General features: G+C 40.3%; 1 protein-coding gene across 1 annotated transcript in view; it reads right to left on the bottom strand.

Moving 5' to 3' along the window:
* The window catches only part of PIK3CG (phosphatidylinositol-4,5-bisphosphate 3-kinase catalytic subunit gamma), a 76,297-nt gene that overhangs the window by 14,637 nt on the left and 37,335 nt on the right, over positions 1–24,325 (bottom strand). The window contains exons 2-11 of the mRNA XM_004602113.2: positions 24,075–24,138; positions 20,278–22,235; positions 16,774–16,839; positions 16,435–16,660; positions 14,280–14,383; positions 10,977–11,123; positions 9,305–9,395; positions 8,364–8,494; positions 7,110–7,221; positions 5,121–5,278 (exon numbers count right to left, since the gene is read on the bottom strand). Coding sequence (XP_004602170.2) covers positions 5,121–5,278; positions 7,110–7,221; positions 8,364–8,494; positions 9,305–9,395; positions 10,977–11,123; positions 14,280–14,383; positions 16,435–16,660; positions 16,774–16,839; positions 20,278–22,235; positions 24,075–24,138 — 3,057 coding nt within the window. The remainder of the gene's footprint in view (positions 1–5,120; positions 5,279–7,109; positions 7,222–8,363; positions 8,495–9,304; positions 9,396–10,976; positions 11,124–14,279; positions 14,384–16,434; positions 16,661–16,773; positions 16,840–20,277; positions 22,236–24,074; positions 24,139–24,325) is intronic.

The raw sequence follows: 24,325 nt of genomic DNA, 5'->3' as shown, positions 1-24,325 counted from the left end.
CTGATTAACTTATAACCATCTAAGAAAGCAAATTTTCAATAGAATGAAGGAAAACCACAAAATGTTGGTAGTATTGTTTTTGGACTAGGGGATAATTGGTTGAAACCCTATTGCTACTATTTGTTGCTTTTGTTGCTTTTTCTAAAAGCAATGCATCCACTAGATTTTGTGTGTGTGTGTGTGTCTTGAGTTTTTGGGTCACTCTCAGCTTTGCTCAGATATGACTCCTCCCTCCGTGTTTAGGGCTCACTCCTGGCAGCCCTCAGAGACCATGTTTCATACTGGGGATGCAAGCTTGGGTCAGCATGTGCAAGACAAGCGTCTAAGCCACTGTACTCTCTCTCTAGCCTCCTATCTACCATATTTAAAATGAGGAAGGGGAACCTTATGTTTCTGAACAAAAATTAGAAACTGGGAAGCCAGAGAAGCCATGGGAAGTTCAGATTTCCTTTGACCATGTCATTTTATCTGATATTATATGTCTGTTATTGTTTGGGGAACTTCAAAATTAAACTAGTTGTAGAATAAATTTTCAGTGTTGAAGATGTTGTCTTTTAATCTCTTGAGGTAGGAAGAGATTTTTCCGAGGAGAATTTCTCAACATCTCATTGTAAAATATCTGCTGTACACCTTGAGTGTAGGCTTCTTCTCCAAAAGCTATCACAGTCTTGGGTCCAAATAGTGGACCTTGTTTTCTTGTATCCTCATAATTACAGCTTGTTCCTAGACTCCCTCTTTGTCTGGGTCTAGGCAATTATTTTATTTTTATTTTTTTTGCTTTTTGGGTCTCACCCAGCGATGCACAGGGGCTACTCCTGGCTCTGCACTCAGGAACCACCCCTGGCTGTGCTCAGGGAACCATATGGGATGCCGGGAATTGAACCCGGGTCAGCCGCGTGCAAGGCAAACGCCCTACCCCCTGTGCTATTGCTCCAGCCCCGGGTCTAGGCAATTATTTACAAAAGTGACCCTAGCCAAACTAGCGACCTTAGGAAGAAGAGAGAGGTGGGGACAAAGCAGTGATTCTTCTCTCCATTTCCTTTTCTCCCTGTCCCCTGGACATTAGGGAGGGATATTTGTAGGTCTTTGTGGAGAAACTCCATTCACCCTCAAGAAAAAGCAGGCTAGTTTTTATCCACCCTTCCTACCAGGCTATTTAAATACATGGCCTGCATTCGTTAACCTTATCAACTCTGAATTAGTGCTCCTTGCAGATGAGGACAACTTTCATTCAGAATGTAAATATATACAACATATTCCAGCTTGCCCCAAAATGGCAGCTTTATTATACAAGAGTTGCTATTTAGAGAGTGCAGAGACTGCCTGGTCCTGAAGGACTTATCTCAAAAAGGGAACATGAAACTAAGAAACAGAACATCTTTCTGGAAGGCTTAGTAGTGCATAAAAATAAAAATTGTCACAAGGTCTGAGTCAAGTGGTGAAAAACTTCTGCTTGTCGTTGGTGAGCTGGAAATTTCAGAGGTTCTCCGAATGTATAGCCAGCCTCTCTCTGCTGTGTCGTCTCTCACCCTACTTTCAGTAAGGGAAAGGACTGGCCAGTGAGATCCTCTTAGTCCCAAGTAGGGCTGTATTGACCTATTGTAGAAATGACATCTTGGTCCAAGAGTTCTTTCAGAAAGGCTTCACAGCTTAAAAGCTTTCAAAGTTTGAAGCCCTGTAGTGGATGTATCTATCTAACTGGGGTAGTGGCTGTTTATTGAGTTTCTGTGTGGCTTAGGTAAGAACTGCTTATAAATACACATGATGTAGGTCTTAACAATCCCCCTTCTGAATCGAAAGAGAAGTTTTGAATGGGTAAATGATCTGCATCTCTCTCTTCCTCTCTCTCTCTCTCTCTCTTTCTCACACCACCCACACCCCCCCCCACACACACACCCCTATTTAGTAATAGTGCTAGTGCTCAAACTCGTTTGTTTGCTCCAAAGCTTATTCTCTCAACCATAACCATGATGTGTGTTTAATTCACAAGCGCTTACATAATCTGAGTCAGTATTCATATATGTATGTGTATTTATGAGTGCTTATATGTAAGTTTATATATTGTATGTGGGCTGGAGCGATAGCACAGCGGGTAGAGCATTTGCCTTGCATGTGGCTGACTCGGGTTTGATTCCTCCGTCCCTCTCAGAGTATCTTGCCTACACGGCAGAGCCTGGCAAGCTACCAGTGGCATATTCGATATGCCAAAACAGTAACAACAAGTCTCACAATGGAGATGTTACTGGTGCCCACTAGAGCAAATTGATGAGCCATGGGAGACAGTGATACAGTGATAAAGTGATATTGTATGTATATACATACAATGAAATGCATTAAGGGGTTTTAGTGGACTATGCTACCTAGTGATTGCATTAGCTTCTGTCACAAAGGATAGAAAATGGAGCCCAGGTTTGCAAACTAGGTTGTTCAAGGCTCATTGCAATTGCTTTGACCAGAAGTTGTCTGGAAGAGAAAGGTCACCTAACTTTGCCACCCATACACCAATTTTTTTTTTCATTTTATCACCACTACCATCACCATGAAGAAGGCTAACGGGACAATTCTGCTGGGATTTTAATGCTGATGTGAGTACTGTGGGGGCTCAGTAGAATGGCAGCAACAGGAAGATGGCTGTCAAGCGGGAGGTGAGGGGCTGTTGACTGGCAACAGAAAGAATGTATTTACACAGAAACACAGGGTGTCTGTCAATGAGGTCATATTCTTCAAATGTGTTCTTTAAAGGGCTATAGGCAATGTTTGTCTGAAGCTAGTCAGTCAAACCCCACCTTCAGGGGAGACAAATTATTGACTATTGTCCCCTTTTGTAATGGTTATATTCCTTCCTTAAATCACTGTCACTGTATCACTGTCATATTTGCTCATTGATTTGCTCGAGCGGGCACCAGTAACATCTCCATTGTGAGACTTGTTACTGTTTTTGGCATATCAAATACATCACAGGTAGCTTGCCAGGCTCTGCCCTGTGGGCGGGATACTCTCGGTAGCTTGCGGGGATCTCTGAGAGGGATGGAAGAATCAAACCCCAGTCTGCCGCATGCAAGGTAAACACCCTACCCACCGTACTATTGCTCCAGCCAATTCCTTCCTTAAATAGTATTATTATTATTTTTAAAAACAACATTTTTCTTTTAGGAAGTTGTCAAAACATGTGATTTCTAATTTTAAAGAAAAACAGGACCTAAGCATGTCAAATCCTTGGAAATAGTATGAGAGCCAGATGATTTTACTGAGAAAAACACACTAAAAAGCCCAAGACCATCTGCGTTACAGAGATCTCAGTTTCTCTGATGGCATGTCTGAGACTGGGAGAGGGTTAAGTCCTGCCATCCCCATGCAGAAAACTGGCCTGAAGCACAAACATGAACACAGGGGTTTCAGAACTGGCTCCCGTAGTTCCAGTTTTACTCCACTCAAGGTTGGTGTCATCTCCCAAAGATCACCGTGACTCAGGAAAAGCTTAGTTCTTGAAATGCCGGGAGTAAATAAAATACCATGTAAGAAGCACTAGGGGAGGAACCATTTCATGGGAACCCATGACCAATGTCTATCTGGGCATAATTCAGTGTCCCTGCCCAGCTGTTCACCATGCACGCTGCTAGCAAATGGGTGCAGTATAGTTGGCATGGCAACGTGTAGGAACTGTATGCATTTGCAGTCATTACATTTTCATGTGTGAACATTTGTTCTTTAAACATTTAAATGATTTGGTTGTCAAAAGTGAGTGTAGACCAGAAAGAAAGAAATACAGTGGAATGGGAAGGTTCTGGAAGATGGTTAGATCCCTGCAGGAGCTTGTTGACAGGTAAACAGGACAAACAGAGCCAGGTGGAGCCTGCGTCAAATTGGTGAGATTTCCAAGGAGAGAAGGGACTGTCCTCTCTAGACCTGAGATGAACATAAAATGATGTAACAAGAACTGCCTTTGTTAGTGGTTTGATGAAGACATACCTGTTGTAAAACTCAAGGGATGTTCCCCAAAGTATGAGAACTCTGGAAAAGATCTGTAACATTGGTACTTCCTATAAAAGCCACTTAGCTTATATAGTCAAAGTTTAAACCTATATGTTCATTGCAGCACTGTTCACAATAGCCAAAATCTGGAAACAACCCAAGTGCCCAAGAACAGACGACTGGTTAAAGAAACTCTGGTACATCTACACAATGGAAAACTATGCAGCTGTTAGGAGAGATAAAGTCATAAAACTTGCTTGTAAGTGGATAGACATGGAGAGTATCATGCTATGTGAAATGAGTCAGAAAGAGAGGGACAGATATAGAAGGACTGCACTCATTTGTGAAGTATAAAATAACATAACACAAAACATGAGACCGACACCCAAGGACAGTAGAAAGAAGGGTCAAAAAGATTGCTCCATAGTTGGAAGTCTGCCTCACGAGTGGGCGGGGAGAGGACAGCTGAAATAGAGAAGGGATCACTAAATTAATGATAGTTGGAGGAATTGGTCGGGATGGAAGAGGTGTGCGGAAAGTCGATAAAGAACCAAACATGATGACCTCTCAGTATCTGCATTGCAAACCATAATGCCCAAAGGTTGAGAGAGAGAGAGTATGGGGAATATTGTCTGCCATGGAGGCAGTGGGAGGGTGGAAAATGGTGGGGTCTACTAGGGATATTTGTGTTGGGGAATGTGCACTGGTGGAGGATGGGTGTTTGATATTCTGTGTGATTGTAACTCAGACATGAAAGCTTGTAACTATATCTCATGGTGAATCAATAAAATTAAAAAAAAAGTCTAAACCTGCTTGCTGGTTTATAAGCTCCTCCTTAGATCTCTCTCTTTAGTGGTGATGTCAGACCGGTGCTCGATGCCTGCCAGTCACATGGAATGTGGAAGACATTCATTGGCTGCTGGTTTGTAGGAGGGAGGATTACTGAGATTACTGAGGATTACTTCAAGCGCCTTTTTGTGCACTTGAGGAGGGAAGGGAGGGCAGAGTAGGGGGCAGCGAGCCAGAACAGAACAGGAGGAGACCAGAGGAGTCACTCAGAGGAGCGGAAAATCAGGGCTGTGGTGAGATGCAAGCATGAGCTAGTTGGTCTTAGCAGGCAGCAATTAAGAGGGAGGAAAGCCGCTTACCTGAAATTTCTGAAAGTGGGGGCTCGTTTTCTTTCCAGAAGTTCCCATCACAAACAGGAAGTCTGGTGTGAGAACAAATGGCACTCTCTCTTTATTAATGCCCAGGAAACTTTTGTAATTCCCAAGAATGTGCCCAAAGTCAATGTGAAATAGGTTTCCTTGAAGAGAAGAAAATGCCGGACATCATTCATTACACTTGGCAGCAGTGAGTCTCACAATCCTGCTATGTTTATTTCTTAAAAGGTTTTTAAAGTTGTCTGAAAATGAGAAATGTTGAACGAGGGCTATATTTTTCCCCTCTCTGTTTTTGTCAGCATATGCTATTTTTGTTCTTAGCAGGTGTGTGTAGTAGTAACCTCAAAGCACTCTTTGAACCCAGCGTGTGTGTGTGTTTGTGTTTTTTTTTTCTGTGCTTCCGGTGTACTTTATATGTCAGTCACAGTACATTAAAATATTCTAGTCTCACAATTATTCTTTGAAATATTAAATCAAAACTCCCCGATGATGACACCTAATATGTCATCATCAGGCTCAGGACTCTTAACTCCTTGTATACTCTGAATAGACTGACATTTCATTTCACCTACGGGAGAGGCATTCTTCCTTTTGCTTTTAGATAATCTGACAGAATTTAATCATTTTTATTCTCTTCTAGGTCAGTTTTTACCATTGTCACCACCACCACAATTATCACCATTTCTTCTCCTTCATATAGTTCGATAGCAGATGCCCATAAACACAGGATCTCTTTTGACTCTCAGAGAAAGTAGGCCATTTGTCCCAGTCTGGTGCTTTTACTGGACTCAAATTTTCAATTGATAGAGCATTTAAGATTTAAAAATATCTGGAAGTTTTCAATTGCTTCTTGCAACATTCAGCACTTAATCATTCCCACCTTTGTTTGCTTGTTTCTAAAATACGATCTTAGTTCTAGCCACTCTATGACTTTTTTCTCCTTAGATCTCATTTATTTACCTGTTTATTTGATTTTTGGGGGTCATATTCAGCAGTGCTTAGGGAACATGCAGTGGCAGGGATTGAACCTGGGGCTCCTGCATGCCACACTTACACTGCAGTCCTTTGAGCTACTAAATGGCCCCTCCAAGCTCATTTTTTGCATCATTTCTTCCTCATTCCCTCATCCTTTCTAGGTTAATCACAACATAGCTCCCTACATGATAATGATGTCAAGATATGGGCTCCAGGGTCTGGAGCGATAGGTTGGGGGTAAGGCATTTGCCTTGCACGTGAACGACCAGGGTTCTATTCCCAAAATCCCATTAGGTCCCCCAAGCACTGCCAGGAGTAATTCCTGAGTGCATGAGCCAGGAGTAACTCCTTGTGCATCGCCAGATGTGACCCAAAAAGAAAAAAAAAGATATCTGCTCCAGTACTGAACTCCATTAAAAAACTTACTGTGCAGGTAAACAGAGAGAATGAGAAATTAGTATTCTATGGGTACACTGCATTAGTTGTGGAAGATGCAAATATATTCTGATATAGTAGTGATTGTTTAACGATGTGGATATACTTAATGCCACTAAATAGTTCAATTAAAAATGGCTATAAAAGGGGATAGAGTGAGAGGTATAGTGGGTACACATTTTCCTTGCACCTGTGGCTGACCCATATTCAATCTCCATATTGTCACCAAAACACCACTAGGAGTCATACCTAAGCATGGATGTGGTCCCAAAACAAAAATAAATGTCAAAATGGTAAATTAAAAATAAATGTCAAAGGGGCTGGAGTGATAGCACAGTGGGTAGGGCATTTGCCTTGCACGCGGCCGACCCGGGTTCAAATCCCAGCATCCCATATGGTCCCCTGAGCACTGCCAGGGGTGATTCCTGAGTGCATGAGCCAGGAGTGACCCCTGTGCCTTGCTGGGTGTGACCCAAAAAGAAAAAAAATGTCAAAATGGTAAATTTTATGCTATGTTTATTTTACCACAGTTAAAAAAGAAGAACCCCAACACAATAAACTCACCTGTCTCTGTGATCATAATATTGTCATTGTGTCTGTCACCTATTCCAAGAACAAAGGTTGCCACACAGTAGCCAGCACAGGAATAGACAAACCTCTCCACAGCAGCCTGAAACTAATCAAAATGCATCTGAATATTCCTTGTGTTCTAACTACAAAGAGCAGCATGAATCTATTATTAATGATACCCAACTTGACAGTATTTGGGAACTACTTCAAGAGTTCTGCATGATTTCATAACTGTTCTATCAAGGGCCAAGTTTCTCATAGATCTACTATATTTAGGTCAAAAATCAATAAATTACAGTAGCACAAGGTACAGACAAGAGTCAAAATGCAACAGTAATTAAAGGACTCACTTGCTCTTCTGGCTTCATTTGCTAAAAACTATATGGGATTTGTAATTTCTCTTCCTTCAGTGAACATTATGTTTTGCTTGTGACCACTTCAAGTATGCATGAGTTCAGATAGTCACATGTAGCGCTCTAGCACTGTTGTCCCGTGGTTCATCGATTTGCTTGAGCGGGCACCAGTAACGTCTCCATTGTGAGACTTGTTACTGTTTTTGGCATATCAAATATGCCACGGGTAGCTTGCCAGGCTCTGCCGTGCGTGTGGGATACTCTTGGTTGCTTGCCGGGCTCTTTGAGAGGGACAAAGGAATCGAACCCAGGTTGGCCGAGTGCAAGGCAAACACCCTACCCACTGTACTATCGCTCCAGTCACATGTATAACAGACTAATAACTGCTACAAATTACACTTACTTCCCCCCAAAGACTGCTACATATGCAAATGAGACTTGTAGAAAAATCCAAGCTATTTAACAACATAGCTTGTGACAGCGTCAGCATATGTACTTCAGAGGAATGGTGGAGCATTTTAAGCATCTATAATTTACCACTTAGATTAGAGTGCTGTGGCAAATTATAAATGTATAGGGTTTGTGGTTTTCCTCCTGAACAACAAAAACAGACATAGAAAGTGCTAACAAATTATTTTTGCATGAAACCCAATATTACTCAAGGCATCTAAAATCAAAGGAGAAGCCAAAGGTCCTGAACTTCTGAACCCTTTGGTTTTACAGAGGCTCCATGAATAAAACTGCAGAACCCACCCGCCTTCTTTGACAGCCTCAGAAGTAAGGGACTGGCTTGGGGAAGCAAGTCTCTGGGGAGAGCCTTTAGGGAAAAGTGCAACCACTCTTATTATGTACATAAAAACTTGGGCGCCTTCTGCGTGGAACAACAGGAGCTCACCTTTTCTTCAATGGGACATTTTTCTTTGAGCCAATGGTGCAAGACCTCATCTTTAAATGCACCGGTGTTGCCCACTGTGCTTTGCTGGATCTTGGCAATCGTTGTGGCATCTTTCACGATCTCTATCATTCCTACAAGAGGAAGCACAGTGTTTAAGGCAAAGAGGGGCCACATAAGTATTTAAGGCCCAGAGGAGGGATGGGCTATGTTTTTGTTAGCTGAAAGGCATAGGGCTTTATTCACCAGAGAGGCCCATTTTCCAGGTGCATGCTGTTAATTTTCCTTAGGAAGGAAAGTAAGAGGAGATGTGTAGTGTGGAAGTGATGTGGGGCAATGGTTTCAGTGTCCCCAAAGGAAAAGAGGAAAAGGTGTGTTCTAAAAGGTTATTCTTAAAAGCATATATGTGCTAAGCACATCCTTCTGCTCTTGGCAACCTATATCTTTTCCTTTTTTAATTTCAGGGTCACATGGAAATAGTTTTGTACAGTTGTCAAATAGGAAATGGAACAAAAATGTTTGATTGAAACTGAATGTTAAGTGTCTATAAAAGCACCTAAGATTAGAGTAATAGCTTTGATAATGTGAGTTCTGGGGTATTAAAATAAGTGACAGATCTCTCTATTTTTAAATGTTACTTGTGAGAAAGAAATTTAATGTGCAATGAAAGGAGTGAGACTTAAGAACTGGAGAAGTAGAGGCAGGAACAATTTCTTACTAAAATCATTTCCATGTATAGTCACAAGGATTTGAATTGAGCATTCATGTATTTTCAATACAACCATATTAAATGGAGAATCACATTCAGCAGTCTGGGAACATTTTCTTCCTTTCTCTATGGCTTATGGTGACAATTTTCCAGTTACTAAGTGCCTACACAGAAGGAATTATGATGTTTTATAGCAAACTGAGTGCTATATTCATCTCCTGAGGTAACCACATACCTATTTTGTCACCAGTTGAAATACAGCCATATGGCAAGAGGCACAGATCCAAAGATTCTTTCTCCCAAATGGACTCCATGATTCGTAGAATCTGAGCATCAAAACATTAAAAAATGTTACCATAAATGAATGTTTATATAAGACCAGTATTCTTCCCAAGCAAATATTTAAAATATAAAATACATAACTTATAAAATAGAATATAAATATTAAACAAATGATATAAAATATTAATGAAATATAAAATATAAAAATATAATTAACAACTACTTTTATTAACATGTACTTTAAAGCTTTCCTTTCTAGACAGTCTCTTAATTTTGATCTGGGATAAAGATAAAAGGCATAAGATTACTTTGTGGGTAATTTTAGACAAATTTCATTTATTCAAATAGTTCTTTCTACTTACATTTATTTTATCATTGTGATTAAAAAAACTTTTTTCTCAAAAATTCTTCAAGGTGCTCAGCTATAATCAAAGCAACCATAACAACTGATGATAGTTTTGTTTACCACGTGAATTGTATTAACCCTCTAGTATGGATATAATTGCTATTCTCTTTCTGAGAGTAAAGAGGCTGAGGTTTAAATTGAACTTAAATAACTTGAACTTGCCTAAACAAATTATATGCCTCAGCAACAAAACAAAGCAGCATATAAAAGGGAAAGTGGGAAACTTCCATCAAAATAAAAGGGCCAACAGTTTATAAAGAGTAATACGAAAGATTCTATGGGCTTGATTGAAATTTAATAAATTTTCAATATGCTTGAAGAATATCCTTTTTTCCTCCTTAAAGAATACTTTCAAGACAATGCATATACCATTCTTGAAAAGAAAGCAAGGCAATGGTTATTGTTTCCACATTAGAAATAAAAAAAGAAACATGGGGTTTGAAAAGAGGGTAAGCTTTTAAACAGATTACACTGATATCATGGCTTGCCTACTTGAAATAACTGATTAAATATTATAAACAATGTTACCTCAGCAACGTGAAACTAGAATATGGCAAGTATTCTATTATATTTCTTGAATTTAGAATTAATGCATAGATATCAGTACTTTGAAAATGATTAACATTGATACTTCCCCCTTCTCGTTCCACACTGTAAACTGTTAGTAAACCTTTCACACTGGTCACTTAACTGCATTATTTCTTCTATCACTTACTTGCTCATCTGTTCTCCCCTTCTTATCTAATTTTTACTTGAATTTATGCTTGTAGCACATGCTCTTAAGGAGAACATCTTATATCTCTGAATTCATTTACCTATGAATAGGGATAAAGTGTCTTTAGGGATATTAGTAGTAATAGTAATATTAGTAATATTACTGTCTCTAGTATTCTATGCTATCTATCTCTATTTTAAGTTACCATACCAAGAGTGCGTTGTAGAAAAAGAAAATGAGTGAAGGAAGTAGATTGGGGATTTGTGAATGTTGGGTATGTATATACTCAGGAATTGACAGAACTGTGATGCTTACTGGATTGTGTAACAGTGGTCTAGTAATAATTATACATATTCTCTCAGGAAAACTATTGTATAATCTTTGATCGCTGTCAAGCAGAGAAATTGGACCAGAATCAGCAAAAGGCAGTCTTAAAAATAACATTCATCATACACAGACATATTTTCTCAGATAGTTGGGAAAAAATCCTTATCAGAAGCATACCTGCAAAATCAGCATGTCTTGGCGGAGATCGTCCCCATGTTTAAAGATAATTCCAATAGTTTCGTTTGATCTGGCTGTGGGGTCTGCACATTTAAACTCCAGCCACAGGGGCTTCTTCTTTGAAGCCATCACTTTGCACTTCTCAATCTGTAAAGGAATAATCATGTATAGCCTAGATTCAATGCATACACATTGGAACTCAAATCCTTTGACAAATCCCTACTATACACATGGGGAAAAGTCCTAGCTGGAAAATAATTTATACATCTGGGTAAATATATAGGAGGTATTCTTGCCCCTTCTGGAAATGCTCTGAGAGAAATTTATACTACTTAAACCCGAGGTCCTCCCACTGTGTTCAGATGCTATAGGGCTGCAGCAGATCCCACCTACTGCTCTTCTGGAACTCTATGCTCCAATGTTCCCTTAAGCATGAAACAGTATCACTGTTTTTTTTATTTATACGTTTATATATTTTAATATATTTATCTGTTTTCTGTTTACATATTTAGCTCCTTCTCTAAGATTTAATTAGAAATAAAGAGTACTAATGCTACCACTGTGTATCATAGACCATAAGCAAAGTCTAACAAGATAAAATTTAATGGAAATAAGTAGAAATCCAACACTTCAGTGCAATGTCTCCTCCTGCTAAACATATCCCAATATATATAAAGTTCAAGATTGGGGAAAGCTGACTGAGTAGCCACTCACTCCAAAGCAAAGAAGTGAACTGATAAACATGTAACACATACAAATACATGGTCAGTATTTGTTTGAATTGCAGATGGAACATTTAAGAGATGATTTCAAAAACTCAAACTTTGGAGTTTTAGCTAAAAGTGACTTCACCGGGATCAAAAATGAGATGTGATCTTTATAAAAAGTAAATACAATTCTGAAGCTGTATCAATACATCATGATTTCTACCATTCTATAACTGAAGCAGTGGATAGTGTTTGATTTTGCTATAGGGCCAATTTACTGATAATTGTTTATAAAATTAAACATGTAGTGGCAGAAGTTCTCTCCTCTGTCCTGGAGGCTAAACTGCTACAGGAGTTGATGTCCAGCTGGAAACAACTGGAAACTGAGTAAAATAATGGAACAACTCAGATGCTTGATAACAGGCAGAGTATGACAATAACTCTGGAAAGATGGGGATCAAATGAGGTGAGTCTTGTAATTGCTTCTCCCACTTTTCTTCTTGGGGCAATTTCTGAGCTACAGCACAGAGAAAGGTACTCCAGAGAGAACCCATGGTCTACAGGTCCACAATGCATGTAACTGACATTCCAGAATGAGAGGTGAGAAGAGGAGACAGTAAAAATATAGTCTGAGTGCTCCCTTAGACAGCACATAACTGGAAACAATACTGGGAAGATCAGCATGACTCCATGTAAGTATGACATGAACATTAATTGAAATGTTTCCCACTTCTGTGTGTGGAATCTAGAAAATAAAATGAGAGAACAGTTTGGTGGTATCCCAAGTTGCAAGGATGGGGTGGGAGGGGTCTTGAATGATGGATAAAATGGGTGGCGGGCATCAAAAGTACCAATATCCAGTTATAAATAAGTCATCAGTATATAATGTACAATATGGTAACTGTAGTCAATAATATTGTTTTGCATATTTGAAATATGATAAGAAATAGATGTTGAAAGTTCCTTTCATTAAAAACGTGATTTTTCTATGGTGACATCTGGTAACTAAACTTATGATGATTATGTTGCACCATATACAGATGTCAAAAATTATATTGTGTACCTGAGTTAATATAATTTTAATATCAGCTAATATGTCAATAAATTGCTGACTAATTTTTTTCCAATTTTGATAAAATTATAATTCCAAGAGGTTGTGGAAATAGCTCAAGTGATAGACACATTCTTAATATGTGCAAGGCCCTGAGTTCAATACCTCCCAAGTTCCCCTAAGCATTGCTGGGTATAACCTGGTGACTACTGAGCATTGCTGGGACAAAGCATTGCAGCATCAGGCCTGTACCACCTCAGTAATCATAGCTGGTCATGCTCTTTGTTACCCTCACTCCAAGGACCAATAGGGCATGGCCCCTATTTAGAAATAAGATAATTGAGGTTGGAGCCATAGTACAGTGGGTAGGTTTTTTGCCTTGCACACAGCCGACCTGTTGTCCCTCATGCACCACCAGGAGTAATTCCTGAGTGCAGAGCCAGGAGTTACCCCTGAGCACCAATAGATGTGGCATAAAAAGCCAAAAAAAGGAAAGTAGGACATTCAGGTAAACATATATAATGTACAGAAATTAAAGATAAGAATTTTTAGAATTATCAAAAAATATTCTAGTCATAATAAATGCTGCTCAGAGCACAAAATACAGTCAACTCATATTTATATATTCAGAGAAAATATCTATAAACACATAGTTAATGAATTATTAAGATAAATAAAAGATGAAGGACTGGAAAGGTAGTATAGGGGCTAAGGTGCTTGCCTTGCATTTGATTTGATTCCCTAGCGTCTCTTATGGTTTCCCTTGAGTGTGGTCCAAAAGCCCCAATTTACCCCAGAAATATGAAAGAATTATCAGAAGACTTACACTATATAAAAAAAAATACTGGAAGTTGAAGGACAATAATGCCCGCTGGGACAGAGATAGTACAGCACTTGCTTTGCACATGGCCAACCCATATTTTGATCCCCACAGCCTTTCAGAATGATCTCGGAGCATAGAACCAGGAATATGCTCTGAAAACTGCCAGGTAGATCCCCCCAAATTTATTTAAATGATGCAAGTTGGTCACATGAACTATACAGAATACAGAGTAAAGCAATGATGAGCACCCAAATAGTGAAATGACCATAGATCTTGTGGTCTGCTATGGCTAGGGAGTAGGGGGGGGGTGGATGAAGGTGAAGACTAAGAGCAAAGGAACAGAGAAACGTTTTCTACACCATTTTTCTGGACATCTACTCTATTGTCATATACTTTGTTATGTGTCAAAATTCACTTAACTGTACACAAAATGGACAGTTTATAGTATGTAAATGATCCCTCAGGACAGCTGATGTAAAATAAATGAATGGGCTGGGTACCTAGTTTAATGGTAGAGTGTGTGCCTTGCATATATGAGGCTTTGAATTTGATTTGACATTGAATAAAAAGTGATGGCTTCTGCCTGGCCTAGTGGCTCAGTATACCCAGTGATCAGAGAAGGGCCTAACCACAGCTCATAGCAGCATCCCTGTCTCTTATCTCTTGGGCCCATAAAATACATATAGACATCGCCATGACATACAGACCATATGAAGACTTACCACCAGGGCTCCTGCTCTCAGTCCTGGGTCATATGGAACTCTAAAGCTTTGGGGGAGATTCGAATCCTTTAGATTTTCAAGCTTTTGCTTAAGTTGTGAAATAACTGTAAATATCAAAAGCACAAATAAAAAACATTGAGTTTAAAGAACTATCAGTATTATTTTAGGCAGTTCCTAGGATCATAGCTCCGTAACATTTTCTACATTTGATATGTTGTGGAACAGGAGAACAAGGGGTAGGTTTCTGTTTTTGAAGAACTAACTTTTCAAATCTGTGCATGTACATGTGCTATAATAAGCATTAACATGTGTATTAAAATGCATGAAATACCAAGATAATCAGGTAAAGTGGAAATGTTTTGAGAGTTTTGAATAAATATTTTAGTTTTCTTTCCAACACATGACCTGCCATCTAATTCGGAGAACAGACCTGTACAGCCATATTAAATGACATTCATTTACAGTTCTGTGAATTCCTTTCAAAAGAGGAAGTTGGATTGTATGGAGATGATATGACAGTCTTAAGATCTTAAAGGCAACAAATATTTCAACTCAAAATTAATCCCTGAATTATAGACTGGAGGTCAGTACAAATGTTTCCCTTTCTTTTTTTTTAATATTTTATTTTATTTTATTTTTTTGTTTTTGCTTTTTGGGTGACACCCGGCGATGTACAGGGGTTACTCCTGGCTCTGTACTCAGGAATTACTCCTGGCGGTGGTCAGGGGACCATATGGGATGCTGGGAATCAAACCAGGGTTGGCCGCATGCAAGGCAAACACCCCACCCGCTGTGCTATCGCTCCAGCCTCTTCCCTTTCTTAAATAAAAGTAAAACTAAATAGGATTATTATTACTATTGTTATTTTTGGGAGAGCAGGTTATTGGTATATTGGAAAAAAATCAAAAGAAAAGGGGAAATTCACAATATTGGAAAATTTAAATAGTGGCTCAGTTTTTGTTTAGGAAAAGCCATAGTGCTGGGCCTTGTTAAATGAAAATTCTGTGCATGTGAATATGCATGTATCTCCTTTTGTTTCAAGCTCATATAGATTATTACATCAGAAGGATCTATTAATGACTGCAGTTTAAGTATTGATCAAGATCAATGGGAATATAGAAGAGGAGAGATTGATTATCCAAACGCAGTATAGGATTTGTCAGGGCAGGGTAAAAGATAATATTGAAATAGTTTTAAGGGGACATACTCTGAAATATGTATAATACGTGTATTTATGTGAAAAAATAGATCTTTTAGGGTCAGGAGATCATAGAGAGGTTTGGGTGCATGCCAAGCGTTACCAGGTGCACTCCTGCAAGCCCCCAGCATCACCTCAGCAGCATTGCATCCTTGGGCCTTGCACTGAACTGCTGGACTGTTTGGCTGAGATTGGTCAGTATCAATCTTTTATTGGTTGGTACCCCCTGACTTCCTAGGCACCTAGGGGAATGGCTGTCCCCTGCCAAGAGCTTCTCGATTATTTAAAAAATGGGAAATTTGGAAAATATATGCATATTTTTAAAAATTGAGATAAAAATGTGAAAATCGGGGCTGGAGCAATAGCACAGTGGGTAGGGCATTTGCCTTGCAAGTGGCAGACCCGGGTTCGATTCCCAGCATCCCATATGGTCCCCTGAGGACCACCAGGGGTGATTCCTGAGTGCAGAGCCAGGAGTAACCTCTGTGCATTGCCGGGTGTTACCCAAAAAGCAAAAAAAAAAAAAAAAGTGAAAATCTAGGTATAACTCATCTTTGTGCATATATATATGTGTATATATATAAAACTGTTTCTTAAAAATATGGTTTACATCTCAATTTCCCCACAAATTTAAAATATATTACAATAAATTAACCATTAAGAATATATAAATTCAGTTAGAGAGATGGTACACTGGGTTGAGCACTTTCCTTGCCCAACTGGATTTGATCCTTGGCACCCCAGATGGTCCCCTGAGCACCACCAGGAAATATTTATGAGTGCAGAGCCAGGAGTAACTACTGAGCATCACTGAGTGTGGCCCTCTAAAAACGGTGTTCATGGTTGCTTTTATGAAGGTACAACTTGCCTTCCAGAAGGAAGAAGAATCATAGGGATGATGACATTTGGAGATAGTGGCAGATTGAACGTGAACCAAGAAAGCATGGAGCCCAGTACCTTGGCAACTGACATCATACTTTTCAGCAGAGAGAGATTTGATGTCAATGGTGATCTTCTGTAACATCTCAATCACTTGAACTTGGCGGGTAAAGTCCTGTAGCATGGCCCTGCCACAGCCTCTCAGGTAGGCTTCCAGGATAACAGCAAACCTCTGCTGGTAGTGCCGGGACTGGGCTATCTCACTTCTCATGAACCAAAACAAGAAGTGACCGATTCTCTTGTTCTGAGAGCAGGAACAAGACAGTTAGAAATCATTATGACTAATCCAGTAGCTCTATCAGGACATCAGCTCTAACTTTGAACATGTCACACTGTTATCAAAATGGAAGTACTTACTCTTAATGCACGCTTCAGCAGAAATCTGGCAAGGGCACTGTCGTGGTAGGGCTCAAATTTCACAGCCTAAGGGAAGAATACATTGGCATTTATAGGAGCATATTTCATGTTTTTTTCACTAGAAAGGTGATGGGAGAAACTGGAGCTCTGACTCTTTTGGTTTTCATGGCAAGGGTGATGAGACTCTTCTTACCCATCACTTTGTTCACTACTTTCTTTTCTAAGATGCTTTGGGTCAGAGTAAACCAGTTGCTTAAGGATCAGCACTAACGTGTGAGTCATTTCAAGGTAAGGAGGGTTTATGGGGAAGATAGAAGAGATAATTTAAAGCATGGATATAACTGAAATATAATCAACTTAGTGTAGATCACTTCTCACCTGGAAAAGCAGGGTAAGCATTGGAAATCTGATTGAAAAGCTCCCAGACCTTAAAAAATGAAGTGCAATTGGAATTTCTGTTTTCCTCTGGGGGTATGAGGGTGATAATGTTATATTTACAAAGGAAGTACTCTGAGATATTTAAGTTAAGCCTCTCTTTATGCTTGTGTGGAACATTCACTCTATCAGTTGATGTATGCATCTAAACAATGTTGGTTTGTTGTTTTTAAAATTATACTCTATTGCAGACTTAGAGAAAAATACAGAGAATGGAATAAAAAATACCCCTGCTCCATAATTTTAAGTTTTAAATTTTGTTTTCTTTTCTTCAGTCACAGAACTTTCATGTGAAATAGTTCTGTATTAGGCAAGTGAGAGGAAAATGACTAAATTCTGCTAATCTTAAAGAAACATTGATAATAACATGTGTTTGGACAAATCTATCAGCACAGCATGAGGGTGACTTCTGGATAGATGCAGGCCTGTGGTTTTCTTGTAATAAAGCCTCAGAGGTAGCTCAGAAACTTGGCATGAGGGGCAAAGCACATGTCATGACATAGAATGAAAGCTGGGGGATTCACATCTAGTAAATATTTCTCTCCTTCCATGTATGATGTTTCTCCTGTCCATTTTCCCCAGCCACTTCTCATCTTTTGCTATTATAGATTTGTTCTAGCAATGCTGTAAATGCTTTTTCATGAATGTCGAATAAGCCCCTTAAAAGCTGTAGTTAAGGTTTCCATTCTGAGAATGTGGTTAATTAGTTGCCAGTACTCACTTCAGAAATTTACTTTGAGTTTCTAACTCAAATATGAATCTTTTTTACCTTCTTTGTGTTTCACTCCTCCAAAGAGCATGCTGAGCTCAACTAGGAGGAGATTTTAAGCAGGAATGAATCATTTAACCATATCTGAAAATGTCACAAAAAGTTTTACAAATGACCACTTTACTTCAAATTTGTAGCCACAAAGTTGATGCATATTACTTAATGACCTTTTTCATTTAGGACACTATTTCCAAGAAGAACAGTTTTTACTTTCCATTTCAGCAAAGTTTATAATACAGCAATGAAAACTAAAAACCATGGGAGCTTTGGGACTTGGGGTAGAGCTCATTCAAAACCTTTTGTATTGTTTTTGTAATGGATAGCTAGAAAATGGAGGTACTTTGATTAGTTTAGAATATTCATTAGAGTTATGCGAGTCTCTGAAGTTGTGGGTAGAGAAAAATGAGTACATTTGATAAATAAAGGTAGAGATCAATTGTAATATTTTAAGTTTATGCATGATGGTATCTAAAAACTCAGTTAAAGTTGCAAATTACCAAAATATTCATCAGAAAACTGTAGGGACTTCCTATTAATCTAGGTAATGATTAGACAAATTAGTGTCTAACACTTATCCTGGCTAATCCAAAGTATTTCAAGTCAAGCATCATCTACTCAGAGCTAGTAACTTATTTATTTATTTATTTATTTATTTATTTATTTATTTATTAAAGTAGGAGTATTGCTATTTATTCAGCCACTGATTAAGCTGACTGAAGCGGGCTTGAACTCTACATCACTTTTTCAAAAAAATTTTTTTAATTAAATATCTGTGAGATAGACCATTACAGAGCTGTTCATGATTTGGTTTCACTCATATAATGATCCAACACTCATCCCTCCACCAGTGTACATTTCCCACCACCAATGTCCCCCATTTCCCTCCCACCATACCCCAGACCATTTCCCCCAAGTCTGCCTCTATGGCAGGCAGTTTTCTTTTTCCTCTCCATCTCCTTTTCCTTTTGCACACTATGGTTTATCATATTTGTTCAGGGTGTTCAGTATTTTCATCATAAAGGTAAGACTGGAGTAACTGGTTGGCAGCTTCGGAGTGTGGATGAGACTGCCAAAACTTCTGAAAGTACAGGTAGCTGGCGGGAGGTAGCCCATCCTGACCCCAAGAAAGTCATACAATTTCAGTTACAAAACTCGCATACTCCAATTTAATGAATAATTTAATCTAAATGAAAGATCCCCAGGAAGCTGATTTTCTCCTAATACTTATAGTCTGTCCCCAAAACATTTGTCATGATTTGTTATTAATGTTTGCTTCTATGTGTAATCAGTTCATGTAAGTTTTTTCCAAGACATCACAAGCTAGAAGTGGAGAGAGGCAGGCTCTGGGTCACTGCTCTCTTAGTGGTGTACAGAGAAGAGTTAAGTACTCAGTACGTGCTGTAGAATGAATGAATGAATGACCACATCTGTGTTCAAAAATAGCTTTTCTAATTCCCAGTTCCTTTACTTCCTCTTTTCAAGCAGCACATATAATTTAAGAATGGCTATTGTAAGCAGGAAGAACTGCTTCTCTTTTCTTTAAATTCCTAAGCAAATCTTAGGGAAATCACTTAGCCTGTATGGATTCCAAGGAAACGCAATATCAGATTTGACTATAGGGAACAGGTTTTCTAGCTCCCACCCAGTATGAGTCAAATTTCTAAGATTCATAATTCCCAATATTTCTGAATGGTGGTAAACGAGACCAGAAAGTAAGATCATGACTTGCTGGAGTGTTCTAGCTTGACACTGGATGGATGTAGACAGTTGGGAGACAGTGAAAACAGCAGAGCCTGGAGTCAGAGCTCCTAGATTTGCACTGTGGTCTCCTTTCAACATGTGTAACCCTGAGCCAGTCAACTCAGTGCCTCAATTTCCTAAAATATAAAATGCAGAGGTTAATTTGACCTCTATCATAGTTGCTGGAGAGTTAAATGAGGTGAACACATTAAAAACACTTAAATCACTGGGAGCCATGGCCCAAGGCATGCCAAACCCATCATTAATATAATAATGAGGACAAAGTACACCCGCAGAATGAAGATCTCTTAATAGTCGAAATTCAGTCCAAATGTCTTCAAAATGCTTGTCAGCAACCCCTCAACCAAGGATAGTTAAAAAAAAAAAAAGGGAAATGGAACTGTTGACCACGTTTGAGGTGACCTCATCAGACCTACTTTGGTTATAATGCTCTGGCCAAAGGGCATTTGCTAATAACTGAATGGGTGCCTGTTTACATGCAAATGAAGACATTGATGAGAGTGCTGTGGTGGAGGGGGGGTAACCCCAGCATCTCCTACCTGAACCAGCTGTAGCAGATAATGCAGAACATCATCATCCTCCAGGGTTTCCAATTTCTGAACTGCAATGGCTCTCACATTTTCATCCGAGAAGTTGCAGTCCAGGAGTTGCATGGTTAACCCTACATCCAAAGCGCTTTGATCCCAGACCTCCCTTCTGGCTAACAACTGGTATGTTTGGGCCACAATCTCTTGCTGTCCCCATTTCACTGAGCTAAAGAGCTTAGGATAAGCTTTGGGGTGTTTCAGGCTTTCATATCTGAAATGCCAGAGCAATTCTTTGTCCTCCGCAGTGAGAGGGTTAAGGGGGTCAGTGGCTATGATGGCCTCCAGTTGCTTCCGAAGTTGGTTGGGCATTTCTGCTCGGATTCGGTCCCCCTCGGGGTCAGGGGTGGGCTGGTGCTTAGGCAAAGCAATTGGGTGACAATAGCTGTCCAGAAGAATGGAGATGGACATTGAATTCTCCTTGTCTGGGTTGGTTGCTGATGTGAGCTTGTCAGCATTGAAGGTGCCCTGGTCTTCTGCCTTCCCAGATATCTCCCACATATGGAGCACGTATTCCCCATGGCGCAGGAGGAAACGGTGGTCTATGAGCAGCAGGTTCACATAATAGAGAAGCTGGGCTCTGCCCTTAGCCTCAGCGCTGGGGGGCTCTGCGGAAGTCTTGCTGGACAGTGCCAGGGTTTTGCCACAGTAGATCTGGAGGTTGAGGAGGGCACCTCTGGGCAGGTCCTTGATTTTGATGTTGAACTCCAGCCACACATTCCAGAGCACCTCCTCTGTGAAGGGTTTGGGGCTGGTTCTCCTTTGGCAAAGGACCTGCTGCCCATGCTGGATATTGGCCTCCACCAACACAGTGAGGTCAGTGTTGCGGGGCAGGACGGGGATGTCAATGCCTCTGATCTTGACCCTGAACTTGTGGTTGCAGTCCCACAGGGAGAGGGTGAACACACTCTCATGGTCCTTCCCATGGATGGTCAGCTGCTCGTGGTAGGCGGTGACACCTGTGCAGTCATCCACCAGGGGCCACTCTTCTTTCTTCACCTCGTCCATGGCTGGGTCTGGCGGGGTGTCGAGCACCAGGTGAATCTCCTCCCCATTCTTGAGGCAGTGCCTCACCCACTGGAAGTTTTTGATGGGTGTCTCGCCCACCAGGTACTCATCACGGCCACAGACCCTCAATACGAAGTCTTGTTCATTTTGGTTCTCAGGGATATCCAGCAGAGACTTCTTCTTGGCCATCTTGATGAAGAAGCTCTGGAGGATGGTGCTTGGGGTGTCCTCGACCGACACCTTGATGGTCTGGCTGGTGTTGCTGCGGTGGATGACGATGAAAATGCAATTATTGACAATCTTCTTGCTCAGGTAGTCTGGGAGGGGCTTAGACGTCACCCAGGGGTGCATAGCGTAGAGCTGGGGATCACGGGCTTCCACTTCAGCCAGTCTTGGTGTGACCAGGCGGCGGCGCGTGAATTCAAGCTCGTCATCATGCACGTTGCTGATGTCGGTGACATCGTAGCCCATGAGAGTGGTGAGCTGGCGCTGGAAGGCCAGCGTGTCATTGGAAGGCACCTGTCGCTGCACCACGTGTATCTGGCCTGGGTTCTTGGGCAGCGCCTTCCAATAGTGCAGACAGTCGAGGGTCTGCACCACCTGGTACTTGTCATAGATCTCATACCACTGCTCCTCCTTCTTGTAGAGCAGCAGGAAGTGATCCGGGTCCTGATTACGGTAGAAGTCAGCCTCTGAGCTGGTCTCCAGGGCACGCAGCCACACCTGGGACTTCATCTTCTCCACATTGCAGTGGCCGGCCACCTGCAGCAGCGTTGTCTCGGGGGTCTTGCTGTGGTGCTGGCTGGTGGGCAGCACGAACTCAATGGGGATGAGCTCCATGGAGGACAGACTGGCAACCTTGCTGTGCAGCTTCATCTTTCCACTGTCATCTCTCAGAATCACGGCTGCTCACGGCTCTCCAGCCTTGTGCTCTATGCCACAAGGCATGGGAACACAGCAGGTGGTCACCGGAATGGCACTTTTCCATTACATGCCCCTGCAGAAAGAGGAACAGCAGATGGATGGCTGCATGTGCATGGGAATGCAAGGGGCATATATAAGGTCCTTATATATAAAGGTGCTATATATACATGAATACATAGCACCACATAGATACATAGCACCACATATCCAAAATGAGTGTGGATCCTGGCCCCTCCACTTGGAATCCAAGCAACCTGAGCTAGCTACAGCATCTCCAGACCCCTTTTTGGTATCTGTCAGATGGGGTTTAGATCATACCCCTGAAAAGGGAGGAGAGAATTCAGTCAGGTCATAAGGCCAGGTCAGTATGGGTGCAGTGTAGGGGTTATGAAGGTGCGGGAATCATTTTCTCGACTCTCCTATAGGTTCAAATATTTACTTAAAAGAAATAGATACTGATCTGGAGATAGAGTATAGGGCTTAAAGTGTTTGCCTTGCACCTTATTTCCATCACTACCACCACGTATGGTCCCTGAGCACCACCAGGAATAAACCCTGAGCATCACTGGGTGTGGCCTAGCCACCTCCCCTTCATCAAAAGGGAGCAAAAGTCAGAGTTAGAAATACAGTACAGCAGGTAGGGCACTTTTGTTGCACACAGTATATCTGGGTTTGATCCCTGGCATCCCATATGGGCCCTCATGCATCACTGGAAGTGATTCCTGAGCACAGAGCTAGGAATTATCACTGAGCAACGCTGGGCAGGGCCCAAAACAAAAAAAAAAAAACAAAAAAAAACAAAGAGAGGAGAGAGATGGGGGGAGGGGAAAGGGAAGGAGGGAGGGAGGGAGAGAGAGAAAGAGAGAGAGAGAGAGAGAGAGAAAGAGAGAGAGAGAGAGAGAGAGAGAGAGAGAGAGAGAGAGAGCACAAGCAAAAGTCCTACCATGTATAGCTTAAAGTGGTGACTGTGGTCCTTAATTTTACTGAAATCCAGAATTAAATCATTCACCTAAAGAATCAAGTCCTGATACACAGGGGCCACAGGCAATGCTGAAGAAATCAACGCCAAGACCTGACTTCCCCATTGTTCAGTCTCGCCGTTCTCTGTGGGACTTAGACACTTAACACAGGCTGTTGCATGGTCTCTATTTTTAAACCAGTCAAACCCAGGATTTATTCTCAACTTGACTTCCTCTCTTTCTTTGAACCCCCCCCTGCCACTTTATTTTTAGTTAATAAGGGTAGTCATTTCATTCATAAAACTCAAAAGCATTTCTAATTGGTAACATTGAAAAAAAGAATATTTGCATCTGTTTTAAATTTTGAATCGTAAAATATGTAAACATTCTGGCTGTCATTGTTATAACAGAGTAGAGTAGTATCTCAGTGACGTTTTCACAGCCTGGGTTCTCCTAATATGAGAATCCAGGTCAATATTAGGTTGTACTAATTTGTTCCATCTGTTTCTCCTTTATAAAGCAGAAAGGCCACTAGATTGAAGAGAGGATTCCTGGATTCTAATAACCTACTCTTTGGACTCTAGTAAATTATACAACTGCTTTTTGTGATTGTTGTTTAATATTTTCATTTCTATATAACATTAAAAATTTCTACAAATATTTAATATAAACACTATACAAAACACAAGTTTTTCTAGACTATGTTTAGAGACTCAATGATTGAAATTTTAAAATATTTCAGTGGAAATATGAATACACTATTTTGATTTGGAAATTTTGTATCACATTATAAGACATCTTCTAGACAAAAATCAACCAACGAGGCAAATATCAATGTTTCAGAAAACACATTTTTCTTACTTAAACGACTAGTATGAGACTCACTACTTAATTTCTTAAGAATAGTGGAGCAGATGGCATATACCTGAAAACGGAGAATTTGATTAAAAGATAAGTTTCAAAAGATCTAAGCTTTTGTGCAAATCTTGACTTAAACTTATAAAGTCAGTATTCCTAAAAAACGAGCTTGCAGCTTAAAACATTCAAGACTTGGTCTTTTGCTACATTAAAGAATAAAAGTAATGATATATAAACTATATTCATATTGGCAC

Source organism: Sorex araneus, chromosome 1, assembly GCF_027595985.1.
Source record: "Sorex araneus isolate mSorAra2 chromosome 1, mSorAra2.pri, whole genome shotgun sequence".
Lineage (NCBI taxonomy): Eukaryota > Metazoa > Chordata > Mammalia > Eulipotyphla > Soricidae > Sorex > Sorex araneus.
This window is presented reverse-complemented; position numbering and strand designations above follow the sequence as displayed.